General features: G+C 34.3%; 2 protein-coding genes, 1 long non-coding RNA gene and 1 pseudogene across 4 annotated transcripts; 1 reads left to right on the top strand and 3 right to left on the bottom strand.

Moving 5' to 3' along the window:
- Positions 1-215: 215 nt before the first annotated feature.
- On the bottom strand, positions 216-2,046 carry LOC140841478 (uncharacterized). The gene is made up of 4 exons (XM_073208936.1): positions 1,385-2,046; positions 1,005-1,065; positions 682-905; positions 216-587 (listed from the first exon to the last, which is right to left on the bottom strand). The coding sequence occupies exons 1-4, from the start codon at positions 2,044-2,046 to the stop codon at positions 527-529; spliced, it is 1,008 nt and encodes a 335-aa protein (XP_073065037.1). The 3' UTR covers positions 216-526.
- Positions 2,047-2,143: 97 nt separating this feature from the next.
- On the bottom strand, positions 2,144-4,110 carry LOC140841477 (protein ENHANCED DISEASE RESISTANCE 4-like). Of its 2 annotated transcripts, none has more exons than XM_073208934.1 (2): positions 3,777-4,110; positions 2,144-3,534 (listed from the first exon to the last, which is right to left on the bottom strand). In XM_073208934.1, exons 1-2 carry the CDS (start codon positions 3,889-3,891, stop codon positions 2,144-2,146), a joined length of 1,506 nt encoding a protein of 501 aa, XP_073065035.1. In that variant the 5' UTR covers positions 3,892-4,110. The 2 variants fall into 2 exon arrangements, with proteins under 2 accessions (XP_073065035.1, XP_073065036.1); XM_073208935.1 differs by having other exon boundaries at positions 2,144-3,531; positions 3,777-4,109.
- A 9,287-nt stretch (positions 4,111-13,397) lies between these two features.
- Positions 13,398-14,863, bottom strand: LOC140840497 (uncharacterized). The gene is made up of 3 exons (XR_012120008.1): positions 14,764-14,863; positions 13,836-14,588; positions 13,398-13,723 (listed from the first exon to the last, which is right to left on the bottom strand). It is a non-coding gene; the product is annotated as an uncharacterized lncRNA (long non-coding RNA).
- Positions 14,864-18,994: 4,131 nt separating this feature from the next.
- Positions 18,995-20,843, top strand: LOC140840496 (reticulon-like protein B5; annotated as a pseudogene).
- Positions 20,844-25,360: the final 4,517 nt, after the last annotated feature.

The following is a 25,360-nucleotide window of genomic DNA, read 5'->3' as shown; positions in this document are numbered from 1 at the left end:
TCCTATTAGATGAAGATGGTAAATGACAATTATGAAATTTTGACCCTTTATTTACACTTTTATTGTCAATTCAAGTTTGCATGAAGGGTATTCTTGTCAATGCACAATCGGAAAACAATGTGAAAAATCCACACTTTTATAGGTATATAGATACATACATATGCAATAATCCAAATTGCAGGCAGTGGTCTCATTACAGCTTGCAAACAAACAGATAAATGATAAAACTGCAAATAATCTCAAATTTACAGAGTTACATACTGTCTTTACATTCCAGACAAACTTTATAAAAAAAACCCAAAACAAAACGAAAACTGCATCTTATTTTCTTGTATGTTTTCTCTGTTATCCCTGGCTCAATAAATTATTGTCACAGGTAAAAATGAATCACAACTTTGTATTAGTTCATGAAAAAATATATAGGCAAAATAAAACGATGCATCAGGTAAATTTCTTTCATCTTCCTCGGTGAAGAAAAATAGTGGCACATCAGAAGTACCAGTGAAAGCCCTCGAATCTTTGGAAACTATGATCGTGGAGCTGCTTTTGGAACTCGCATGCCAAAACCACGCTGTAGCCTCTCCACGCTGTTCATAATCTCAAGTCAGTAAAGGAAACATTTTCATAAAAATGATTCCCAAGAAAAGGAAACAAAAGATATACACCAGAATAGGGACATACGTTGGAGCAAGTTTTCCCAGGCTCTTTAGCTCCTCACCGGTGTCCTTGTCTATGATTCCGCCGGATATTTCAATGGCATATGATCGATTTCTATCGGTTGGCATCCCTCTACGTTTCAGCAAATTCAAATCTTTCTGGTTAAGTTCTCTACCATTTACATATATGCCGGTGTTTCCACCAGCACACTTTTCTGGCATGGGATGGTTAAATTCCTTGATGCCCGGCTGCAAGAAAAGAGAGCTAATTTTTTAAGAAACGTATGGAAGAATCATATATTCACCAAATTTGAGACTGTTTCATCAACAAAGATGGAAAATTCTTACAGGAATTATTCCTAGACAAGGGCCTCCCATCAAGCCCCAGAATCCAGCTTGGTAGTCATACCTGATCAAGAAATAATATATAAGATTTTGATCAAATACAAAACATATATATACATACATATGTCTATCTTAAAATCAGATTTGATATTATAAGGACTAGATATTCCTTGTCACATGTGCCAATATATCTCACATATATAAATACGTGAGATTAGAAATTTGGTCTCATTTCGATTGTGTAGTGGACTAAGTCCACAGCCGAACTGCATGAACTATGAGTTGTGTCATTTTCTTTTTACTATAATTCAACTATTCATAAACAATCTTGACAGAAAGTGATCGGGAAGAAAATGTCATGTTTAGTTTAGGTGCGTTAATACCAGTATTGCCCAGGGTGGATGGGTCCGGCAACTTCTTCTGCCTTCTTAATCATTTCATTCGGCATATGATGCCCATTAATGGTCACATCAGCCCTTTCTTTCTCAGGTTTCTGATTTGATCTACTAAATTCCTTAAAACTCTTTTTTACAATTCCAGCAAAAAATGAATCAGATGCTTTTCTGCCTTTTCTGCTTGCCTCTCTGGAATCAAATGATGTGCCAGTATTTGAGAACTCATTGGATGATACGTCCGTCTCAGTTGCTGCTGACGAGTTATTGATAGAAAATTGATGCCTGGTAGTCTTGCTTGGCAAATATTTTTCATGGGAACCTTGACGATTCTTCACATGAAACTTATTTGAATATTCAAAGTATTCTTGAAGTGATGATCCCACAGGAGGTGAAGCCTCTTTATTCATTCTTTCCTCGTAAGCCAATTTAGGGTCGTCTCTCAGCACATTCAAACTTTCAGTCACTTTCTCCACCTCAATAGTATGCTTCGATTTGGAACATTGATGCTTGGTCTCAGAAGAATCGCTGCCTCTTCCCCGGCCAGGTGAAGGTTGTTCTGGTTCTCTATCCATAGACTCGAAATCATAACCAGTATTATCATAATCACCAGATGAGAAAGTGGTCCCAACTTGATTTAGATGCCCATGCATGTATATTTCCCCACGTATTGGAGACAGAATAGTGTTGTCATCAAGCTTAACAGGACTATCTGTTGTTGCTTCTACATCATCGCAAATCACTAGTTTGTTATTGGAAAATGCAAAAAAAAATCACTATAGAGCACACCCCACATTTAATTTTCTTCGGGTCACTGTTAGTTGCAACATTCTTTGGCAATATCAACAACTCAAAACAATTGAAGCATACGAAGAATGGAGCACCACCGCCTATAGGACGACAATGTAGTACAGCAGAAGCTGAATGCACCCTCGGAGGATGCCGGCGAATAAAACAATCCACTTCAGAATTCACATCACTGGACCATCTCGTGTGGGAGAGAGGATTATGAGATCTTAAAGGATGATGATCTGTAGCTTGGAAATGATAATCTCGTGGACCCAATGTGCCGGAATTTTTTTGATAGTTAAACAATGTATCAACTGATACATCGGAGTACTTATCACTGAAGGCAACGGGAGGACCTTGTCTCGTGTTGAAACAATGGAAACAAGAGCAAGATGGATGGTGATTATTGTCACTAGGATTATATGGCTTGAATGGGTCCAAATAAACCATGCCATCACCCGCGTATGATCCAGAACTATTTGGATGAGATGAAGGTTGTTGATAACGAGGAGGTGTTCGAAAGGGAATGGGACCCCTTCTTAGCATCTCAGATCTCAACGGACCCTCATATTGTTGAACACGATTCAATGCGCATCGTGAAGAATTAAAGCCGTCAACACCCATTTCTAGTCTGTGCATCCGAGAAGGCTCAGGGTACTGATTCTGATAAGAAGGCCTATTAAAACGTGTACCAAGATACGGGTATTGCCCTGGTGAGCTATTCACTCCCAATGATTTATTGGGATACCAATCCTCAGAACTATAACGGGAATCTTCATTGGCAATCGGCCTGTCAAGAAAAGTCTTTTCTTTACCCCTATCATTCAAACAACCATACCGACTCAACCGTTCATTCCTCCCATCCAACCCCCTAAAAATCTTAGGTCGATCTTCTCCAACGTAACCATCTTTGTTAAATCCATCCACACCAATCCTATTCTTCACCTCAAATTCATAATCATAACTTCGCCTAGACACAAGATTAGACGAGCCATGGTCCTCCGAAACTTGATCTAATCTTCGCTTCCTATTCTCATCATCATTACATAAAGTCAAATCCTCGAAATCTCGAGCAACACCTGCTCGTCCCAACTCATCCAAATCACTACCTTGGATTGTTCCACCGCCATGCTCCCACAAGTTCTCCGTATCCATCAGGCTACCACCGTAATTTTCAGCTGAATCCCGCAAAGCGCTCCTCTCAGCTCGGCTAGATGGACTAATGTTCGACATCCCATCAGACATACTACCCTTTTTCTCATATTTTTCAAGATACTTCTCTTTCATCATTGCAACCTTTTCCTCATCAGACCTTTCCGAGAACGAGTCCAAATTAAAACCTTTGTCCCCTGCTGAAAAGTCAACCATACAATAGAACCCACAAAAAAAAAACTAAGAACAAAACATCAAGAAAAAATTAACATCAATCAAGTCCCACCATTCCCAATATCTCCCAGATAAAAATAAAACCAAATTGAAATCGAAAATGAAAATTTCTCAACTTCCATAGGACCAAAGACACCATGAAAGAAACTAAATCTCAGAATAGTTCACAAAGCACAAGTCTTTTGCTTAATATATTTGGAAAACTTACCTCTTAAAACAGCTCCACAACCACCACACCGGTAAACAGAGTAACCAGTGACCTCTGGAAGCAAATTCTTACACTTCGGACACCGAACTAAACGAACCTCCGCTGTTTCTGACATTCTTTTCACAACTTTCAACTAGTCTTCAACATGCCCACAAGCTTACAATTCATGCATTTCTTGGCATTAAAATAAATGGGGAAAATATAATTTTTTTAGGAGAAATTTTGTTTTAAAAATTTGAAAATTCGTGCTTTTCCACGCAGGTGACGATCGGAACGGAGAAATAGATGTGCTCGCACAGTCTGAGGGTGACGCAACTGCCAGTCCACCAAAAAAATAAGAAATATTACATTAATTTCTTTTCTTTTTTTATTAGACCACCCACGATAAAAGAGAATATTTCGTTCAAATATTTGTGATCCCGTTAATTTATATTATCAATCAAATATTTTTCTACTCAAATGTTTTATATTTCACAATCAAATATCATACCAATCAAATATTTATGAATCTCATTATCACTTTAATTAATATTTTATTTTTATTTAAATAAAATCATTTCATTATTTTAATTATTTTTATCTATTATTTAGTATTATATTTTATTGATGTCTGACTTCTGAGATTCGTTGAGCTGACTTCTGAGAATCGTATATTTCTATACAAAGCCAGCTGGCAAGTCATTGACAACATAATTTATTGAATAAAAAAACGGTATATTTGAATAACATACGTGTGTACGTCTTTAATTTAAAACTGATTAATCTGCACACGCGAGGCAAGTGTGTACAATATTTTTTATCATTATCGATGAACTAAAGTGAAAGTTTAAAAATTTAAGGAGGGACTAAATTGATATTTGAATTGTTGAAATAAAAAATAAATAAAAATAAAAGTGTGTGTTGAAATTGAAAAAAAAAAAACAAAACAAAAATATAATATTAGTATCATATAAGAGTAAAATTGGAAGATTGTGGGCTGAAATTGAAAAAAAAAACAAAAATGTAATATCAGTATCATATAGGGATAAAATTGGAATAAAAAGTTAGTATCCTCTCTAGGTAGTTATTATCATATCTTCACTGTTAATAATATAGTATAGATTCAGTATCTAAATAACTTTTTTTACAAGTCAATAAATGACAATTACAAATTTAGTTTTAACTCCGATAAATATACATTTTTTTCTTTTTATTATTTAAATAAATATATAATTTTTTCCACCAAAATAATCGTGTCTTCCCCATCGACCAAATTATTATCTATTATTGGGTTTCAAATACTTGATTTCGCTATTTGAATACTCCAAATTGTGTAAACAAAAAAATTATATTTTCGAACATTGACCATAAATTCAGTCATTATTGGTTTTTTCATGAAAAAATGCATTATGATTATTTATTCATGTCATTTTATTTTTAAAAAAAAAAACATAATTCTTCACTCATTATGAAATAAGATTAAGTACTTATCAGTTTATCGGTTTTCCTCATTTCAATTTACCCACATTAAGTTTACAAGAATCAGTTTACACCATCAGACAAAACTGATCGCAGCATTGTATGATAAAAAGATGATCGTAACAGTGTATGACTTGTTATCGATGTAACATATTTTTCTAGTATGTTTATGTATTTTTAGTGTACTTGTTATCTGCGAATGACTTATTTTAACTTTTGCTTCAGACCCATAAAAAACAGGTGCTGCTTTGATATACAGAGATAAACATTTTTTGATATTAGATTAAATTTTAGAGGATGATGAATAAACTCTTTTAAAAAATCTCTTAGAACGTAAGCTGTAATGCCCGGAAATTTAATCCTAGTAATCTGTAATTATTGATTTATAATTTGATATGATTATGAGAGGATTTATCGGGACACGAAATAAGATTACATGTGAAAAGTTGTGTGCGAGGGCAGTAGCGTAGGCGCACATGCGCGACCGGATGCGCGCCCATGCGCAAGGTGGACAGAAGGCCCCGCGCATATGCGCGAAGTGAGTGCGCACATATGCGCGAGCATATGTTACCAACTTCCAGAGAGCCTCGCGCATATGCGCGGAAGGCGTCGCGCATATGCGCTTGCGAAGGAAAGGGCCACGTCGCTTAATGCATGCAAGGTATATATATATATATATATATATATATATATATATATATATATATATATATATATATATATCATTGCTTCAGAAACGGGAAAGAACAGAGGAAATCGAGAAATCGAAGCAACTTCATATTTTGATTTTAAATTGGGATTTTGCAAGAATCCGTCCGTCTGATTTTGAATCCGACTTCGGTACTGTGTTCCTATCTAGGGGTGGGAAAAAATAAATCGTGCCGAAAAAAATACCGAACTTACCGAAAAAATCGGTATACCGAAATTTTCGGTACGGTAACATACCGTACCGAAATTTTCGGTATCGGTATCGGTATCGGTATGAAATAAATTTTTTTCGGTATTTCGGTATATACCGAAATACCGAAAATAATTTTTTATTATTATTATTTTTTAAATTTAAGTTCGGTATACCAAAAAAATGTCGGTATACCGAAAATATTTTCGGTATACCGACATTTTTTCGGTATACCGACAAAATTTTCGGTGTCGGTACGGTACCGGTATGAGTTTTTTTCATACCGAAAATTCGGTATACCGCACATGCGGTATACCGAATTTTCGGTATCGGTATGAAAAAATTTCATACCGATATTTTCGGTACGGTATACGGTACCGTAGTTCGGTACGGTATACCGTACCGTACCCACCCCTATTCCTATCGACGTAGGCTACAACTGGACGTAAGTTTTACTACGTTTTGACACGTCTTGAAATTATGATATTGTCAGAATTGAATAGAATTCATATATGATGTTTTTGACATGCTAGACATCATAGAATCGAAGTCAGGTTAAGAAACAGACTGGTTATGAAATTGTTATGATTTTCTGAAGTTAATAGACTGAGATATGATATCAGATTTTATCAGTATTGATTATTGGTTGAGGGAATTATTATCTGGTGATGTTGTATTAACCGGGATATCGGGATTGTACTGTTATGTCGATGATTTTAATTAAATCCAAATTAATCGGATTCAATGTTGAATTGAAAATGGAATATTGATATTATGATTCTCAATATGTCATTTCAGATTTACAGAGACAGTCTTGAATTCAGAACTGAGATTGCTTCAGACCGAGACTACAAACGAAAGGTATAAGTCAATGTGGTATTGGGACATCGACTCAAGTAGGATGTACTTGAGTTTCCCTAAATCACATACTTATTATTATGTTTTATTATTGTGATTATTGATTTGATTAAATGCCTGTTCTATGGAGTTATAGGAGCATGCATTAGACGAGTAATCTTGTGACAGAAGTACCTGATAGTTGCGGGATAGCCACGGGCACATTGCACGATGTCACAAAATAGTGTATTGGTGATAGGACTACAGTCTATGACGGTTAGGTCAGGACACTGGATGTTTGGTTATATCGACGTGGATAGAACTGGAGTCTTTTCTATTACTGTTGGTCGATATAAGAATACCCACATCTGGAAACCGGGATCCCTAGACTAGGATTGAGTCTAGTCTGAGTCGTGGAGTCACGAGCATTGTCGACAGTTTGATATTGATTATGTTTCAGCTTTTGATATATATTGTTGTTATCTGTCCATGCTTTTATATTTATCATATGATAGCATGTTTCGTTGATTTATATTGGGATTATATTCTAATCGGAATTATCCAGCTATTGTCTTGTTTGTATATGTACATGACAACAGGTGTGACATGATCATGGTCCAGAAGATGAGGAGAGATCGTGATAGAGAGGAGACTTCGGACTTGGATGTATATAGGGTTTTGGCACTTGATAATTAGATGTTGAACCTTAGTATTTACTGATGTGTAAACGGTACATGACTTGTACTTTATTTTATATTGAGTTGTAAATTAGTTTGATCTCACTACTTTCCGCATTAAAAAGAAAAAAAAATTATGACCCTAATTACTTGATTAGTAAATTGATCCTGATGACGATTAAGAATTGATTAGCGTCCGGGTCCTCACATAAGCTACATTAGGTCATTCTTGAAATGTTTAAAAATGAATGAAATTACGAGTTTGTTTTTAAAATAAAAACGAAAAAAATTCAATATAATCTCTCTAAAAACCGATTAATTACTTTATAAAATATTTTTAAGATATGCAAGTTGAAATAATAAAAATAATTTAGTTGGAACATTTTATGAAACACTTTTATGAAATATTTTGCTATTTTAAAGATACGAAAAATTCTTCAACAATGATTCTCAAAACAACAACAATAATAGAAGTCAATAAATTAAAGATACACAAATTTGTTTATGGATGTTCGGAGATTGACAACTTCTACGTCACATTTTTCTACTTAAGAATGATTCACTAGAAGACTTTGATTTATACAACCCTTTGTACAAACTCATTTCTACTTAAGACTTATTCATTGCTTTATCGAAACTCCTAGTACATTCTCAATTGTAGATCGTAACCTACCAATCTGCATAATTTTTAACGTCACTTATGCCAAGGCTACAAACACAATCTTTAATATCTTTATGTAAACACTATCATTCATAGAGTGGGTCTCATATGAGACCGTCTCACGAATCTTAATCTGTGAGACGAGTCAACCTTTTTAGCATAAAAAATAATACTTTTTCATGGATAATCTAAATAAGAGATCCGTCTCACAAATAGGACCCGTGAGACCGTCTCACACAAGTTTTTGCCTCATTCATATAAAATTTGACGCTCAACTCTTAGGTTATGTTTGGTGTGTAGGATAGGATAACTGATTGGATTGATGACAAAACTCAAGATAAGGATATATAATGTGTTGTGATAAATCATGTTTTATTTGGTAAGATTTTAATGAGTATGATAAATTTTACATTTTTTGTTGTTGAGACAAAAATATCCTAAACTAGCATTGATGACAATTTGGTATATAAAATGATAGTTGTAGCAATGTTTTCAAAATCATGTATTTTGTTAATAAATAAATATTTTATAAAATTTTCAATTATAGATTATGTATTTGTCTGATAATTTATTTTTTTAATAAAAATTAATATGATTTTACATTTTATCTCATTTTTAATTTTGATTTCTAATTATTTTTTTCTCAATTTTTTAAATTTTATTTAGTTTTACCACTATACAATTCAATGTTATATCAACACTACATTGATGAGACACGTCTATGTCAAGTAAAAAAAAAGACCTATTTTGTTTTTTAAAAAAACGAAGTTGGATGACTAAAATTTAAATTTGACAAGATATATGGTCAAAATCTACAAATATATTGGATCACAAAAACAATTTTTCCTAAAAATTAATTTTACCCAATGAATTAAATATTTTTTCTATATTTATCCAAGTTACTTATATATATTTTTTTGAATTGACAAATTTTGTTGTGTCGTACAATAAAAATATTATATATATATATATATATATATATATATATATATATATATATATATATATATATATATATATATATATATAAGTCTGTACGTATAATTCGAATTTCCAAACCCGATTTTTAACAAACACCAGTGCTTTGTGATTATTGTCTTTATTTTTATTTTTATTTTTGAGATGATTTTTTTTTAGTTTTCGACTTATTAATATATAATTACATGAAGTCTTTGTTACAAATTACAATATTAATAATATATTGTGATATCAAAAACAAAGAATTTTTGATTTCCTAAAACCTGAACCGAGAGCATATCTAAAATTGCATCTCTCATGTTGATTTTTTGTGGTTAAAATAATAATTTATGTTATATTTTAGGAATTGGATTGTTAATCACTCCAAAACAATGTGATACATTTTCAACTAAATAGGTTTTTTTTTTTATCATGGGCTTCATGATTAATTGAGCCTATAAAAAATGAGACAAACATGGGATTAATAATATATCCTTCACTTATCATCCACACCAAACATAGCCTTATGTATGTATGTAATTGATTTAATCATTTACAATATATATTTCATATGTATCATCATATTTGAGCTTGCTTTCATTCTAGTTAATTTTTTTCATATATGATGCACTTGCTTTTAATCTTCATCAAAAGTTTGTATTTTATTTTCAAGATATATTAATAAGCTCCAAGAATTGTATGAATATTTGAAATAAGAATATGATCGTATGAAACAGTTCTGTATGGTTTGTAACATTGAAACAATTATATTTGACTTTCTAGCAACTTTTTGATATATGGCTGGTGACTGGACTTCCGGAGCGGTCCGGTCAGATTTGAGCGGCTGGACTTCTAGAGCAGTTCGGTCAGATTTGAGCGGCTGGAGTTTGATCTAAGTCTAACTGGTCTTTTCTATTGGTTATAATTCTTGATTTTTCAATTTCTGGATAAAGTAGTGAACATGAAAATTATAGTCATTTCACTTAACTTTCTATAGAATCAAGAAATCACTCAATATCAAGTTTGTACGAGAGAGTTGCTTGAAATATCATAACTGTTCATGTCTGGTTAGGGATGTCAAAATAAGACACAACTAACCAACCCGACACGGTTCAACAAAAAAAATCAGGTTTGAGTTTAAGATTTTCGGGTTCTGGTCAGATCAGGTTGGACTTGATACCTGACCCGAAAAAATGATCGGGTTGGGTTGGGCTGACCCAATTTGACCCGAAAATTTTAATTTTTTTAAAATATAATTAATAAATATTGCCTACATTTATATATTGTATGTCTAAAAAAATATTTATTGTATATTTATGTCATAAATTTTCATAATTTAATATTTATTTTGAATATTTTTATTTTTTAAACAATTGTTTATTTGATTTAGTAAATTTTTTTATTTTTCTACAATTAGAATTTCAAATTTAAATCATATATATGAGAGAGATTTTGTTATTATGATTTTAAATTAAAATATTATTATTATTATTGAATTTTATTTAATTTTCTTTAAAAAAATAAAAAAATTCAAATGGGGTTAATCGGGTTGATCGGGTTGATTTGGGTTCAGGTTCCGGTTGAGAGTTTTCGGGTTGGCTCATGTTCGGATTGGGTTCGGGTTAAGTAATTTTTGAATAGTATTATTGCTCAACCCGACCCAACCCAACCCACTCGAATTGACACCCTTATGTCTAGTCGATAGTTGTATCTATGTTACAGAACTAGAAATACCATTGCAGTTTATCATTTCCTTAAGCTCTGATTCAGACTTTGACTTCTAAATATGATTTTTATATCATTGTTGTAGCTTTCTAACTCATGTTGAATAATTCCATTACAATAATCGATATGAGAGATATAACTAAAATACCAGAACTGATCAAGTTTAGTCGTTTGTCATATCATTGACTTCTAGCTGGACATTGTGACGTCCATTTAGCGTAGATAACATCCGAACTAACCTGACCAGTCTGAATATCACTTGTAGATAATTGAGTTGGTTTTCCAACCGTTTCACCAGCTGGTTATTTTAATAATTGGTTTGTGAGATATAAACAAAACACAGAACTGGTCAAGTCTTGTTATCATTATTTTTCCTAGATAATATCCGAACTAGTCGAGTCGATCTGAAATATAACTTGTAAAAAATTGAGTTTTTTGCTCAACCATTTTTCCCGCTTGTTATTTCGATCACTGAGCTATGAGATATCATTGAAATACTTCAACTAGCTAGAGTCTAACCCTTTTCGAGTTCCAGTTTCTAACTCGAGGTAGTAACTTCACACTCGAGTACTCCCAGTAAATATATTCGAAACAAAATAACAAATTTTTTTATCATCAAAATCAAGATTATTAACGTTTTCACAACCCAATATTTTCTATAAATAATTTATATCAGTAAATATTTGGGTCCTATACACAATTAAAATAAAAATCCATTCATAATATAATGGTACGTGTATATAATTTTCATGTGTCAAGTGAAAAATGACGAATAAAATGTTAAATTAAGTGTACGACAAGCTTCTATAATAATATTTTTTCATTTAAGGATATATTTATTTTGGAAAACTCTATCGACAAGTGAAAAAAACGTTGCTAGCATCCATATAAGAGCATATGATCTGAACTTTATATTGAAACATCATAATATTAAATAAAAAAATTTGCTCAAAAAATAATAAATCTCACTTTAGATTCCACATTTAATACATATCAACAACAATGATCAAATTTTAATATTAACCATAATCATAATAATAAATAATAACAGTATTAATGATTTTATTATAATAGTAAAAATAATATGAATAGTGAGAAAAAACTTTTGAATTAACTACTATTATTTTAATTTTTTTTAATTAAAATGTGGTTTGGTTATTTAAAGTGAACATCAATCACAAAGAATGAAATATATCTATCATTCCTCGTCATCCTCGTTTCATTCCGAAATCGAATATATGACTACTTTATTTGATTCCAGCATACTAATCACGACCTTAAAAATTTACAAATGTCGTTCAAGATAAACCCAAAATTAAGATATAGCATTTCATCAATATCTAGTGTATGTCTCTTGTGAGACGGGTCAACCCTGCTGATATCCACAATAAAAAATAATAATCTTAGAATAAAAAGAAATACCTTCTCATGGATTACCCAAATAAAGATTTGTCCCATAAAATACAACCTGTGAGACCGTCTCATACAAGTTTTTGCCCAATATCTATTCTTGTGTCAACATGCTTCATATCTATTTTACCCAAACTGACTCCCAATTATGTTGGTAGTGTTCCTTAAAAAACGTTTAATTTTTATATATTTTTTAAGAGTAAGTCTCTTGTGAGACGGTCTCATGAATATTTATCTATGAGACGGGTCAACCCTACCGATATTCACAATAAAAAGTAATAATCTTAGCATAAAAAGTAATATTTTTTTATGAATGACCTAAATAAGAGATCCGTCTCACAAAATATGACCCGTGAGACAGTCTCACAAATTTTTTTGTTATTTTTTAATTATATTATCGAATATATTAGGCCCTTGATCGATTTCCATTTTTTGCTAGGACTTTATTTTCCATTAGGGAAAAAATAAATTATTTTTCATTTTCTTGATTCCAACAATTTTATAAGCACTCACAACAATTCCAAGAAATATAAAAAAAGACATCCTTTACAAGCAAGGAAAAATGATTACTTTTATCTTTATTATGATAAAGGTTAAGGTTGCTCTCTCGATTGCTCACCATATAGATGTACATATCCTAACTTCTTCTTTTTTTTTTTTTCCAATTTTTTTTTATAATGTCCCAAGAATTTAATACCAACTTATATTATATCTATTCTATTGTAGAATATAGCCAGAATGAGGATTCAAATAATTTCAAATGTAAACCAATCAGGTTCAACCCTTTTGCATGCATCTTAATTCCATTCTCCACCTGCATTACAAAAGAAGCAACACCATATCTTCAATCGAACTAACTCGAAATAACATTCGATTTATGCAAACCCTTGGACGCCCCGAATGTGATGTCCTAACAAGGACACCCGTCACACTATGGGAGCTGGTCATGCCCGAACTCATTATCTTAATCGCAAGGAAGGAGATGCCGGAGACAATCGTATATCACGTACCATGAAATTAGTCATCATAATGCATCTATCAGATAGAGTTCAACTCGAAGTACACTGTATCTATAAACTGCAGTTCAAGTCCTATTCAAATATGAACTTATTGGATCGATGGCCACACTCTGATCCATGCACTCACGGTGCAAAATAGCCAAAATAAGGATCCAAACTTCGAATGATAAACTAATTAATTAGCTAGGTACAACTCGAGTACATAAGATCTTCCATTATTCACTTGAGATACTGCTTTTAGAATCAGAAGCAACACCATATCTTCTATCGAATTAGCTGGGAAAAACATTCAGTTTAGGTAAACCCTGAAATATCCAATGAAACATAGTTTGAACGAAACTCGAATAGAAATTTATGCGTTGCACGTCATATATCATTATCATCATGTTTTCACCAAGTATTTATGCACGTACGTACCAATCGAGTATCTTGATTCGGCATTTCGGAGCAGCGGCTCCGCCTTGTCGAACTTGGCTGAGGGTCACTCCACCACACAGAACCTTCACCTCAACAGTTCGAACTGCCCATCCGCTACTCTTTATCCCGATGCCACTCTCGATCTCAACATTCATTACCAGTTTCTTGTTCTTGAATCCATTACTCAATTCTTCAGCTATTTTGCTATCTAAAATCTCTTTCTCTTAACTGGCAGTTAATTTCAACGTTGTCACGTTGTTCTTGTCCTGCATGAATCCAGGCACGGTGACCTGTCCAAGATTTGTGCCCCCGTTAACTTCGTTGACATATATCCTCGTCCTGTCGTACTCTATTCTCAAGTTTGAATTTGGGTTCTTGACTTCCACGCTTACCATGGATTGTGCTCTAATGTGAGGCCATCGGGGGTTGTGGTGACGTTGAATTTCTTGAAATCGATGGATTTAAGCCTTAAGGTGGACTTCGGGGAGGCGGGGTTCGAACCACAGGACGAAAAAGCCGAGCGCCGAGAGAAAGAAGAGCAGTGAGATGGCGGTGACGATGGAGATTCCGCAGCAGAAGTTGCGGCAGCAGGTGCTTTTCTTCTCTTGTAGTTGGAAAGAAGGCGGCAGGGCCGCTTTCCGTGACGGCGGAGGCTTGACTGGGGTTGTGGGGTCTCTGTATCCCGGTGTCCTTTGTAGTGGCGGAAGTGATCTTTGCCCTATCGACATTTCTTTCCTTAGAAAATTCCTGTTTCTGAAAAATACGTAGATTCAAATAAACCATCGTCCCGATTCCTGGAAAAATCCGAAAAGGGCGGAAGGTATATTCATGAAATAGACAGATCATGCATCCAAAATTTCGAAAAATGTAAGAGATCAAACATTTCCTGGTATAGAATAGATCAGAAAATGGGATTGGAATATCTTACCAGAATCTGAGACTGGTTTCATATAATCTATTACATTTAGAATCGAAAATCGAATGATGGATTGACCATGATACTGTGTATGGTAATAAATTAGGGAACCACCTTTCAAAAAAAAAAATTAGGGAACCAAGGAGTCACCAAATCACCTATCACTGATGCAATTACAGTACCATTAATATGTGTACATATGCCTGTGACCTTCTAACAAAGATTATTCTTAGCTACACCTAGATTATTTTTCTTCTATGAAACCGTCAATGTTAGTCATTAAATCTAACATATATGTCAACTTTCATAAAAATGTGAAAGACCTATACGATCTAATAATATTGGAATAAAGAGAAAAACACTCTTGATGTATTACTGACTAACCCGAAATATATATAGAAAAGGTGAGATAACGTGATCAGTGTGGTGTATATGTGTGCACACATACATGCAATAAGGTGGGAAGTGGCTGTCTAGGGTGCAAGGGTGATCGAATTTTTTCATTATCGTCCTAGAAAATTGAATCATTGTAACAAATTTGTCTCCAACTCAAAATAAATATATGAATGACAATCCAAGTGATGTGACATAAACCCTCCTCTCGAGTTCAAAAAAATTGCACATTTATATCTAATTAAAAAAAAGTATTAAATTATTTGAACAACACATGAATTGGTACAATGCCAATTTATTTTTAGAACAGTGCGATGACAATTTCAAGAATAAGAGTTAATTTTTCATTACTGATGATACAATATCGTGATATATTAATGTGAGTGAAAAGCTTGTAGTTTACAAGAAATAAAATTGATTTTTTTTTGGGTAATTATTTTAGAAATGTAGTTAATTTTTATATAAAACTATGAACACTTATATTGAAAATAATCGCGATTATTTTATTATGGTTTGTAAATATTTTTGGATAATATGTGATTTTCTAAGATAAATAATAATTCAATTATATTATATAGATGCAAGTTATGTAGATAATTGTTGAATTTTGAAAAATGAACGTGATGTAAGTATGCATACATGATTAATTTAGTAAAACAGATTTTATAAAATGAGAAAAGAAAACTTTTAAAATTAATATGGATAAGCATTTAATTTTGCGTACGATCCTTTTAGATAAGGTTTCTTATAATTTTTCAAAGTTCAAAGAGTATAAATGCAACAAGCTCACTACAAAAAAAAAAAAAAAAATTAGCGACGGTTTAAAACCGTCGCTAAATGGTGAAAGCGACGGTTTTAACGACGGTTGAGAGGTCCGAAACAAAACATTGCGTCGCTTTCTCAAATATTTAAGTATATATTAAAAAAATAGCAGCAAACCAAATTGATGCCACTATAGATGGGAAATTTGTAAAATAATTTTGGTGAACTATTGAATACACTTGAGTAGATCATTTTCTTAAATAAATAGTTGACCAAAGTTAAAAAACAAAATACCCGCTATAAATACAAGTAGGTCTGATATTTCTCCAAGCAAAACCCTGCTCTTTCTATGCATATCTGTAGTGACCATGGGAGAGCTGCACTATGGGAAGAGCATATCCATGGATGATCTGAGCAATGAAAGAGCCTCATCATGAGAAGAGCCGCACCATAGAAGAGCCACATCATGAAAGAACCGAGCCATTCCCTTCCATTAACATGCCAATTCCATACCGTTTCAGACCCGACCCGAATAATTTATTACCCAATCCCATTAACCAAAATGATTGGTTATATTTGATACAAAAATCTAGAATAAGAGCCCCAAGATCTTACACGGAGTCCAAAATACTCTGTACTCGGGAAAGGACCCATAAGATGAAACTCCCGAGCGGCCGAGCTCATGACAAATCTTCTATGATAAGAGCAGAAATCCAACAATACAAGTATGAATTCAAAATTCATAATTTGCCAAATGTAAGGCTAGATCAGTACAAATCTATCCACAAATCTAGTATTTCACAAACTTGTCTTACTAAGAGTTCTGCTGCTACAAGGTATCTGACTCTTTCCAACTCTACAAATATCAGGTATCTTGTATGGTTTTGGTCTTTTGGAAATCAATCATTGTTATCGAAGGTTCTAAAATTCTCCAGGTAGTCGGACTTTAAATCAACGCCAAGTGTCTAGGCCGCCTAAGTAGGGACTAGATGCTCGCCTAGGCACAACTAGGTATGTTAAAATATAGGAGTAATTTTTGAAATTTTAGTTATTAGATGGACTGTTTTAATTAAGAGAATCATTTTAGTCAAGAGGCTTATTTCTAAGTCAATAGACTAAGCCTATTTTTAAGTCAATGGGCTTGTTTGACTGGCCCATGTATATTAGTATTTTATAACCCTAGAGAAGAATCATTGTTTTCACTCGGTGAAATTTCATATTGTCGATAATATTTGATGTTTTCCAGTAAATTAAAATCTTGGAAACTCCTGAATATCGTTGCTGTCACGGTTATAACAAGTAAAATTGCTCTTACCCAAACTATTTCCTCGATCTACCACCCTAAGGTTGCCTAGGCAGGTTGACTAGCACCTTTTCGGTGCGGTCGACCGACGCCTAGCACATAGGCAGCCGTCTAGGTCGATATTTAGAACATTGTTGTTATCATTGGTGTCATGCCCTAAGATCGGAGTGATTAGACATCAGGTATTGTTTCACAATCACACAATTATAGAACAACAAGTCTCGTAGTAGAGTGTAAAACCAAACATATATTTTTCATAAAAAAAATACACATTATCTTTTAAAATGATACGAAGCAAATACAAAAGAACGAAAACGAATTGCAATCCAAATAAGTACATTAGAATAGGACTTCGATATTCATCACATGTCCAAACCATCTTTTGTTCATGGTCGTCAAGTTTATCTTCCTTATTATTTGGAGGGAGAAAGTAAGGGGTGCGTATTTTTGAAAATACTCAGTAAATATGGGTCGATCGATCACAATAAATAACAAAATACATATATTTATAAGAATATCATATCAAAATAAAAAATGAACAAAATGATGACACTAAAAGTCATATTATTCTTCATGGTTTACTGATCAGTCCCTAATTTTTAATTTTCTAAGGTGCGATGCTATGTTATAGGTTATTATATCTCACCGATCAGGCTCATAACAAATCAATATTAAAGATCGGAAATTCCTTTATCATTTCAAATGCAAATCATAAGAGCGCCTTCAAATAATTTTCAAATATGAGTTTAATTATAACGATTATATTGAAGCGAAACGAAACAAGTAAATCATATATCAAATTGAATTAATATATTATGTCGATCGTATTTTCAAATATATACATATACTTTAAAGCACAAGTCCACTTACCGAATAATGTTCAAAACATGGAGAGATTTGATGTTGTTTGTTCAAAATAGATAGCACTTGGACATAACCTTGTTGCTTGAAAAGAGAATACAAAACTTCAAAAATATGGCCACGAACTGTGTACGGAATAATTTCTTCGGTGTAAATTTCTTCAAAACGTAAGAGATATATATCGATGACATGACCAACATGAATCCACAAAATAAGCTTTTAAATCATGATTTTTAACATTTACACAATATTATATATGATAACATTGTCTTGTCAATTAAAAGTCTTGTCCATTTAATTCATTTTATCACATGATCTTTACATTATTAACACATTGCATTGTTTGATTATATGGCTGAAAATTTTTCAATGTCCTCCAAAAATTAAACTGGCCTTAATGCTAAACTGTGGTAGTGTATGGTTGTTGTGGTTCTTGTGGGTCTTCACAACTAGCACTACTACATAGCAAAATTAAGGTTTGTCTTGTTACTTACTGACTTAAATATCGGCTATTTTCGAAATATTTCTGGCATTGTGTAACATTTGTTAGTCCGTGCATATCAAAGTAAAAATTTCGATGTGAACACGTTTGAAGTATTAAGCTCATCAGAAATCAAAAGGGAATTTTTCACAGATTATAAAACCCACGAATCAATATTTTTGCATTCGAAAGATTACTTTTAAATCGCATTGCATTACAAACGTTATGGTTCGATTTCTCTATTCAACAGGGACACTTATTACACTTTAACAGAATTAATTGATTAGACCGATGTTTTTAAAAATAAAACCGATCCAACTAATTTGGTTCGAAAGATTATTCCGATTAAACCGGATAGTATCCCAAGCTTACTGTTAATTGCTAGACGAGAATAGACAAATCGAATATAAAGCATTTCATAAATTTTAAAAGAAATCAAATTTAAAGAGCCTCCCGAACCGTGTTCCAAACCTGAGGGTACGATTTCACGGTTGACCGAAGCAGTTGACCCATCTCTTCTTCTCTTTGTTAGCTCCCAAGATTTCACTTCAGTTCCAAATAATTTCTTCTTCACTAGGGCTCATCAATGGCGGAGCAGGAAGAGATTTCCGACCCAGATAGAGAATCCATGGTCCATGAGATCTCCGACAATATCGCCTGCCGGGTACTATTACTCGTCGTCTGCTTCTTCCAACTCAGCCTTCGAGAAGAAGGTAGCGCGATCGCCTCCTCACATCAAAGCTAAGACTGACCCATTCTTATACCATGAGAAACCGGAGAATGAGGCCTTAGACGGTGGAGGTCAATGTGAGTTTCTTACTCTTTGCAACGATCGGTTTTGTACTTGGATTTTATTATTTGAAGTTTTCTTTTGTTCTATGGCGAAGATATTTGTTGTTATGTATGCTTGATAATGGCTGTGAAATCGTGAATTACTAGCCTGGATGGGCTCTGTTTATTTTTAATTGTTTGGCCGTCTAGATGCAATTTATTTTTTTTGTTATTGTTTGCTTATTTGGCGTATGGATGTTTTTCTTCTTGTTTGAGCTATCAATTATTCTTTTATTTTATTTGAAGGTTTGGTTTTCAATGTCATAAAAGATTGTGTGTGTGGTGTGGGATTAAAATGTGAATTGCCTTATTTGGATATCTTGTAGTTGCGATTTATTCTTGTGGAGGGAACAAAGGCATATCTGCTACCGCCACTCGAGGGCGCTACTGCAATCTGGGTCTTTTTTGCAGTGGCTTGATTACTATTTGATTCGTCTGGTCTGCCACATTCATCCTTGGCCTCTCGATTTTATTCTTTGGTCCAATTGCAACAATCATCATTAACAAGTGAGTTTATCACACTTCTTATGTTTGCCTCATTTCTTTGTGGTTCTCTTCAGAGTTCTGTTCCATGGCATCATCGCTTTTGTGTTTGCAGGAAACCTTCACATATACCGGAGGTCCAACTTCCTCAGGAACCATTTATCGAGTTTGCTTCGACTCTTTGTAGTGGGATCAACAATGTTCTCACCGCATTTAGAGAAATTGCTTCTTTCAGGGATCTTAAGAAGTTCCTTGAGGTCAGAAACTGGATGTTAGAACTGATCTAGCACATTACCTTTGGTTATAGAGAGCATGTATTTTTGTTGCATTTTGAATAATTTTTGTTACAAACATAAGCACAAGGAGCGACTCGAACCAAGTCCTACGTCCCCCGACGATGCTGTCCCATGATTCATCATACCTTTTTCGATTTGATATTTGACATTGGGTCATTGGGCGATGATTTACCAGGTGATTGGTGCCTTGTGGATTATCTCCATCGTGGGCAGCTTCTGCAGCTTCGTCACACTGGTTTATATATGTAATGAGTCCTTGATCTTGTTACCCCTGATTGGATTATGATTCTTGTTGCTATAGTTCGTGCTGACACTTTTCTTTCTTCTTTTTGCGAAGTATTTGTTTTCCTCCACACGGTGCCTGTTTTATATGAAACATACGAGGACAAAGTCGAGGTATTGGCAGAGAAAGCAATGGTTACAATCAAGAAGCTGTATGCAGCCTTTGATGCAAAAGTTGTGAGTAAGATCCCAAGAGGACTAATGAACAATTACAAGAGAGATTAAACATAAATTCCTGCTGTTATGGAATAACTATGGTTGTCTTTTGCTTGTATGTGTGTTTCAATCCCCTTGTCCAATTTGTTAACTACCGCAGTTTCTTTTTCTTTATTAGAGACAAGAGTCAGAATGATCGTATATATGTTTCTCCACTACATTTAGGATGTCTACCTAAAATCAATTACAATCCGTGTTAAATGGTTTTGGATTTCGATTTTAAAATCGGAACCAGAACTGAGGACTTGTTGTTTGGTTACATTTTTTTTAGAAATAAGGAATTAGAAACCGGAATCCGAATCCGAATCCGAATCTGGAATCGGAATCATCTGGAACCTAAATTGAATCACAAGTTATTAATTTTAGAGTCCCGTAATGTAATAGAAATTTAATTTATATGATATGAAGCACTTTTCATCGTTATGTTCTATATATATATATATATATATATATATATATATATATATATATATATATATATATATATATATATATATATATTATCAAATAAGTTTTTTTACATTTAAAATTTTTCTCTTTAAAGAACTTCTCAATCTTTTTAATGCTAAATTTATCAAAATTTGGTATACAAATATTCCGATGCTATCACTCTTTATGTATCTGCTTAAGTTTATTGATGAGTGGGCATTCAGGTCGGGTAGTTCACATCCTGACTCGTTTATTGATGAGTGGGCATTCAGGTCGGGTAGTTCACATCCTGATTCGACCCGAATTCAATCGAGTAGAAAAAATCGGGTAGTTCATATATTTTGTCAGTTTTGGGTTCTACTCGAACCCAATATAAATATATTGGGTTGGGTATCAGGCAATAAATTTATATCAGATCTGATAACTTGTATGCCCGATTCATTATGTTTAATTTTTTGTTATTTTAATTTATAATAATATCATAAATTTAATTAAATTAACTTTTGTCTTATTTTAGTTATATACTTTAGTCCATCATGCTAATATACTATTTTTTTTGTATCTTTTTAGTTTAACTATATTTTAATTACAAAAACTATAAATATAATTTTTATATAATTTTTTAAATAAAATCAGATAGTCCCACAACCGACTAACCAGTTTAGATGTTCAGTATGTTCACGTATATAAAAAAAATCATGCGATAACGGATATATATGCTATAATTTCCACAAAGAAACAAAAAGATAGGAGAGGATTAGACGTAGAATATGCTGAATTAAAGTGTCTTTTTTTTTTTACAATATATTCCAGAAATCAGAACCAAATGCTCTCTCAAGAGGAGGCGGACCTCCTTGAACGAAGCACCAAGAAATCGAAGCATTCTTTGGAGGAGAACCAAATGCAGAGATCGTACGAAGATGCGATAATGGAAAATGTCCAGCCAAATATCCATATGATAAACCAAGAGAATCCAATTAGCAATGATACGAGAGCCAGAATCTCATTTAAGGATACTCTCCTGGGAAAGGATAAAACCAGGGACATGGCCATTTATCGTGAGGAAGAAGGCGTCGTCTCAGATGACGATGACAGTGAAGAGGAAGTGGAAGATGAAGGGTGCCCAAAGATTAAAGTCTCAAGGGAGGAGAAAGCTCGACTACGTAGGCCATGGCGCAAAACATTAATAGTCAAAGTGCTGGGAAGAACAATCGGATACAATTATTTGTTTCGAAGGATTAAAGCATTATGGAGACCTAAGGCTGCTATTGAGATGGTCGCTATTGAGAATGACTACTACATAGTCAGGTTTGCCTCGGTTGATGATTATGAATTTGCAAAGTATGAAGGACCGTGGATGATAATGGATCACTACTTGATTACAAAGGAATGGTCTCCCAATTTCAATCCCCTTGCTGACAACACAGAGAAATTACTTGCATGGGTACGATTTCCATGCCTTCCTATCGAGTATTATGATCAAGAATTTCTGATGAAAGTGGGAAGCAAAATCGGCAGACCGATCAAAATAGACCAGGCCACTAGTCTAATCTCAAGGGGTAAGTTCGCTAGAATTTGCGTTGAAGTTGACATAACTAAGCCTCTATTGGCTAAATTCAAAATTAGAAGAAGAATCATGAAAATCGAATATGAGGGTCTGCACTTGATTTGCTTTAATTGTGGAATCCATGGCCACCACAAAGAAAAATGCCCAGATTTATTTGGCGACGAAGAACATGGCGAGTTGCCGGAACAGAAGAGGAAAGACTCCGGTGAAAAGCTGACGGAAACGAATGCTCACGCAGCGGAAATTAAGGAGAAATTTGGTGCATGGATGGTGGTCAGGCGAAATACGCGCAGTTTTGGAAAAAAATATGATAAAAAATATACGAATTTCGGAAATCTCGATAATAGAAAGATATGGGCGAATAAAGGAGAAATTACACCAAAAGAGCATAAATCTGGTTTTGATTCCTTGCCTTTGGAGGTGGGGGATGACACAGCAATGGACCCACTTTTAGAAGAGGGGGAGCAAACAAAAATGGGCCCAACGAAGCATAAAGGATTAGAGGGTAAAGGGAGAAGGCCCAACGTGCAAGTAAATTATAAAGATCTGGACAATATGGAATTTGACATGGCAAACTCGAAAGAGGTGGTGAATCAGAGCCATACAAGCTACGTTGACAGAGAAAAGCTCCATGACAGAACAAAATCGAAACAAGCGGCGGCAGCAGAGGAACATACACTCATCAGGGGCACTCAAGGTGGGAAAATTATAGAAAGAAGAGTGATTAAAAATACACAAACACCAGATGCTATGGAAAACTGTAGCATTTTTGAGACACCAGTTGGGAAAGAGCACCATCAAGACCCTCCAGATTTCAATGGAGACAAGGATACGAGAATGGAAGAAAAGTCTTTAAATTGTATGGATGAAGTGGTCATGGAGACTCCTTTGGATGGTCTCCAAGACCATAGATGGTCACAATGATCAAATTTGTATTGAGGTATCATTACACCACCTGTGGTGTCTTTCTTTTAATAGTCCTTATGAATATTATGGTTTGGAATTGTCAAGGCGCAGCCTCGAAACCTACCAGGAGAGTCATTAAGGATTTGAGAAGAAAATTCAAGCCGAGTGTGTTAGGCCTGCTCGAACCCCGTGTTTCTGGCTCACAAGCTGATGAAATTTGTAAGAAAATGGGTTTCGAGAATTGGGCTAGAGTGGAATCTGTTGGTTTTAGCGGTGGTATTTGGGTGTTCTGGGAAGCAAATATATGTGTGAATATAGTTTACACCCACCCTCAATTCATCTTATTCCAGGTAATGGTTGACGATCAATATCCGTGGCTCCTATCAATCGTGTACGGCAGCCCCAACGCCATCCTTAGAAAGAAATTATGGCAGGACCTTACTGCTGAAAATTTGAACATTGAAGGACCTTGGTGCTCAGTAGGAGACTACAACTCAGTGATCTCCGATGATGAGGTTTCCTCAAGAAAAAGATCAGCACACCATAGAAGCACAGACTTTTCCAACTGGATCTTTAACCAAGCAATGATAGACATGGGGTTTGAGGGAGCGAAATTCACCTGGAGACGGGGTTTAACCCCTGCAAATTATAAAGGAGCCAGGTTAGACAGAGGTGTTTGTAATATGGAGTGGAAGGAGATGTTCCCTGAAGCCAAGATTGAGCACCTTCCAATTATTCAATCAGATCATGCTCCCTTACTTATTAAGCAGAAGGCAGAGAAAAGCTCACAAAACAGGGGACTATTCAGATTTCAATCAGCTTGGCTCACTCATGAGGATTTCTCGACAACTATTGCGAAAGAGTGGGACGACAAGAAAAATCTTGAAGATAATATAGTAAAAATGGCACAGGTTATGTCAGACTGGAATAGATCTACTTTTGGCAACATTCATATTAAAAAGAGGAAGCTAATTTCAAGGATCATGGGCATCCAGAGAATTTTAGCTATTTCTCCGAGGGGAGGGCTGCTCAAGCTTGAGAATAAACTTAAAAAAGAGCTTGACGTGGTACTAGAACAGGAAGAACTGCTCTGGTACCAAAAATCCAGGGAAGATTGGATTGTATCAGGAGATAGAAACACTAAATACTATCATGCCTCCACCGTTGTAAGACGCAGTAATAATAAGATTGGCGCACTTAAGGATGAGAATGGTCAATGGATTACAGAGGAAGCGAATGTTAGAATGCTTGCCCAAACGTACTTTACATCCCTATTTCAAGCAAGTCCGAGCGAAGATCCTTTCTCTTTGCAAAGAGGACTTTTCCCTACGGTGGAAGAATCAAAGCTGAATTATATCCATGGTAAGTTCTCTACTGATGAAATAAAGCAAGCACTCTTTGATATGTCTCCATTTAAAGCACCGGGCCCGGATGGCCTACATGCTGGCTTTTACCAAAACATGTGGTCTGTGGTGGGTCCTTCCATATGTGATTTGGCTTTCAGGTTCTTTGAGACAGGATGTATTCCCCAAGGCATAAATGATACCATATTAACGTTGATTCCAAAGGTCCAGCATCCAGAGATGATAACACAATTCCGACCAATTAGCTTATGTAATGTTAGCTATAAAATTCTCACCAAAGCAATGACGAATAGGCTCAAAGGAATTATGCCTGATATCATTGGCCACTTTCAGAGCAGCTTTGTACCAGGAAGACAAATCACAGACAATATATTGATATACCAAGAGATCTTGCACTCAATGAGGAAGAAGAATGGGAAAAAAGGGTATATGGCA

Source organism: Primulina eburnea, chromosome 9 (genome assembly GCF_022965805.1).
Source record: "Primulina eburnea isolate SZY01 chromosome 9, ASM2296580v1, whole genome shotgun sequence".
Classification (NCBI taxonomy): Eukaryota; Viridiplantae; Streptophyta; class Magnoliopsida; order Lamiales; family Gesneriaceae; genus Primulina; species Primulina eburnea.
The sequence above is the reverse complement of the archived record's forward strand: the minus strand, read 5'-3'. Positions and strand labels throughout refer to the sequence as shown.

What these genes read in the sequence shown, in the direction of transcription:
- LOC140841478 (XM_073208936.1), bottom strand. Translation starts at nt 2,046, where the DNA reads ATGCATGGGCATCTAAATCAAGTTGGGACCACTTTCTCATCTGGTGAT. An exon ending in CTTGTCTAGGAATAATTCCT is followed by an intron (nt 906 to 1,004) that starts GTAAGAATTTTC and finishes CTTTTCTTGCAG; the next exon opens with CCGGGCATCAAGGAATTTAA. An exon ending in CTGGGAAAACTTGCTCCAAC is followed by an intron (nt 588 to 681) that starts GTATGTCCCTAT and finishes GATTATGAACAG; the next exon opens with CGTGGAGAGGCTACAGCGTG.
- LOC140841477 (XM_073208934.1), bottom strand. Translation starts at nt 3,891, where the DNA reads ATGTCAGAAACAGCGGAGGTTCGTTTAGTTCGGTGTCCGAAGTGTAAG. An exon ending in TTGTGGAGCTGTTTTAAGAG is followed by an intron (nt 3,535 to 3,776) that starts GTAAGTTTTCCA and finishes TTGACTTTTCAG; the next exon opens with CAGGGGACAAAGGTTTTAAT.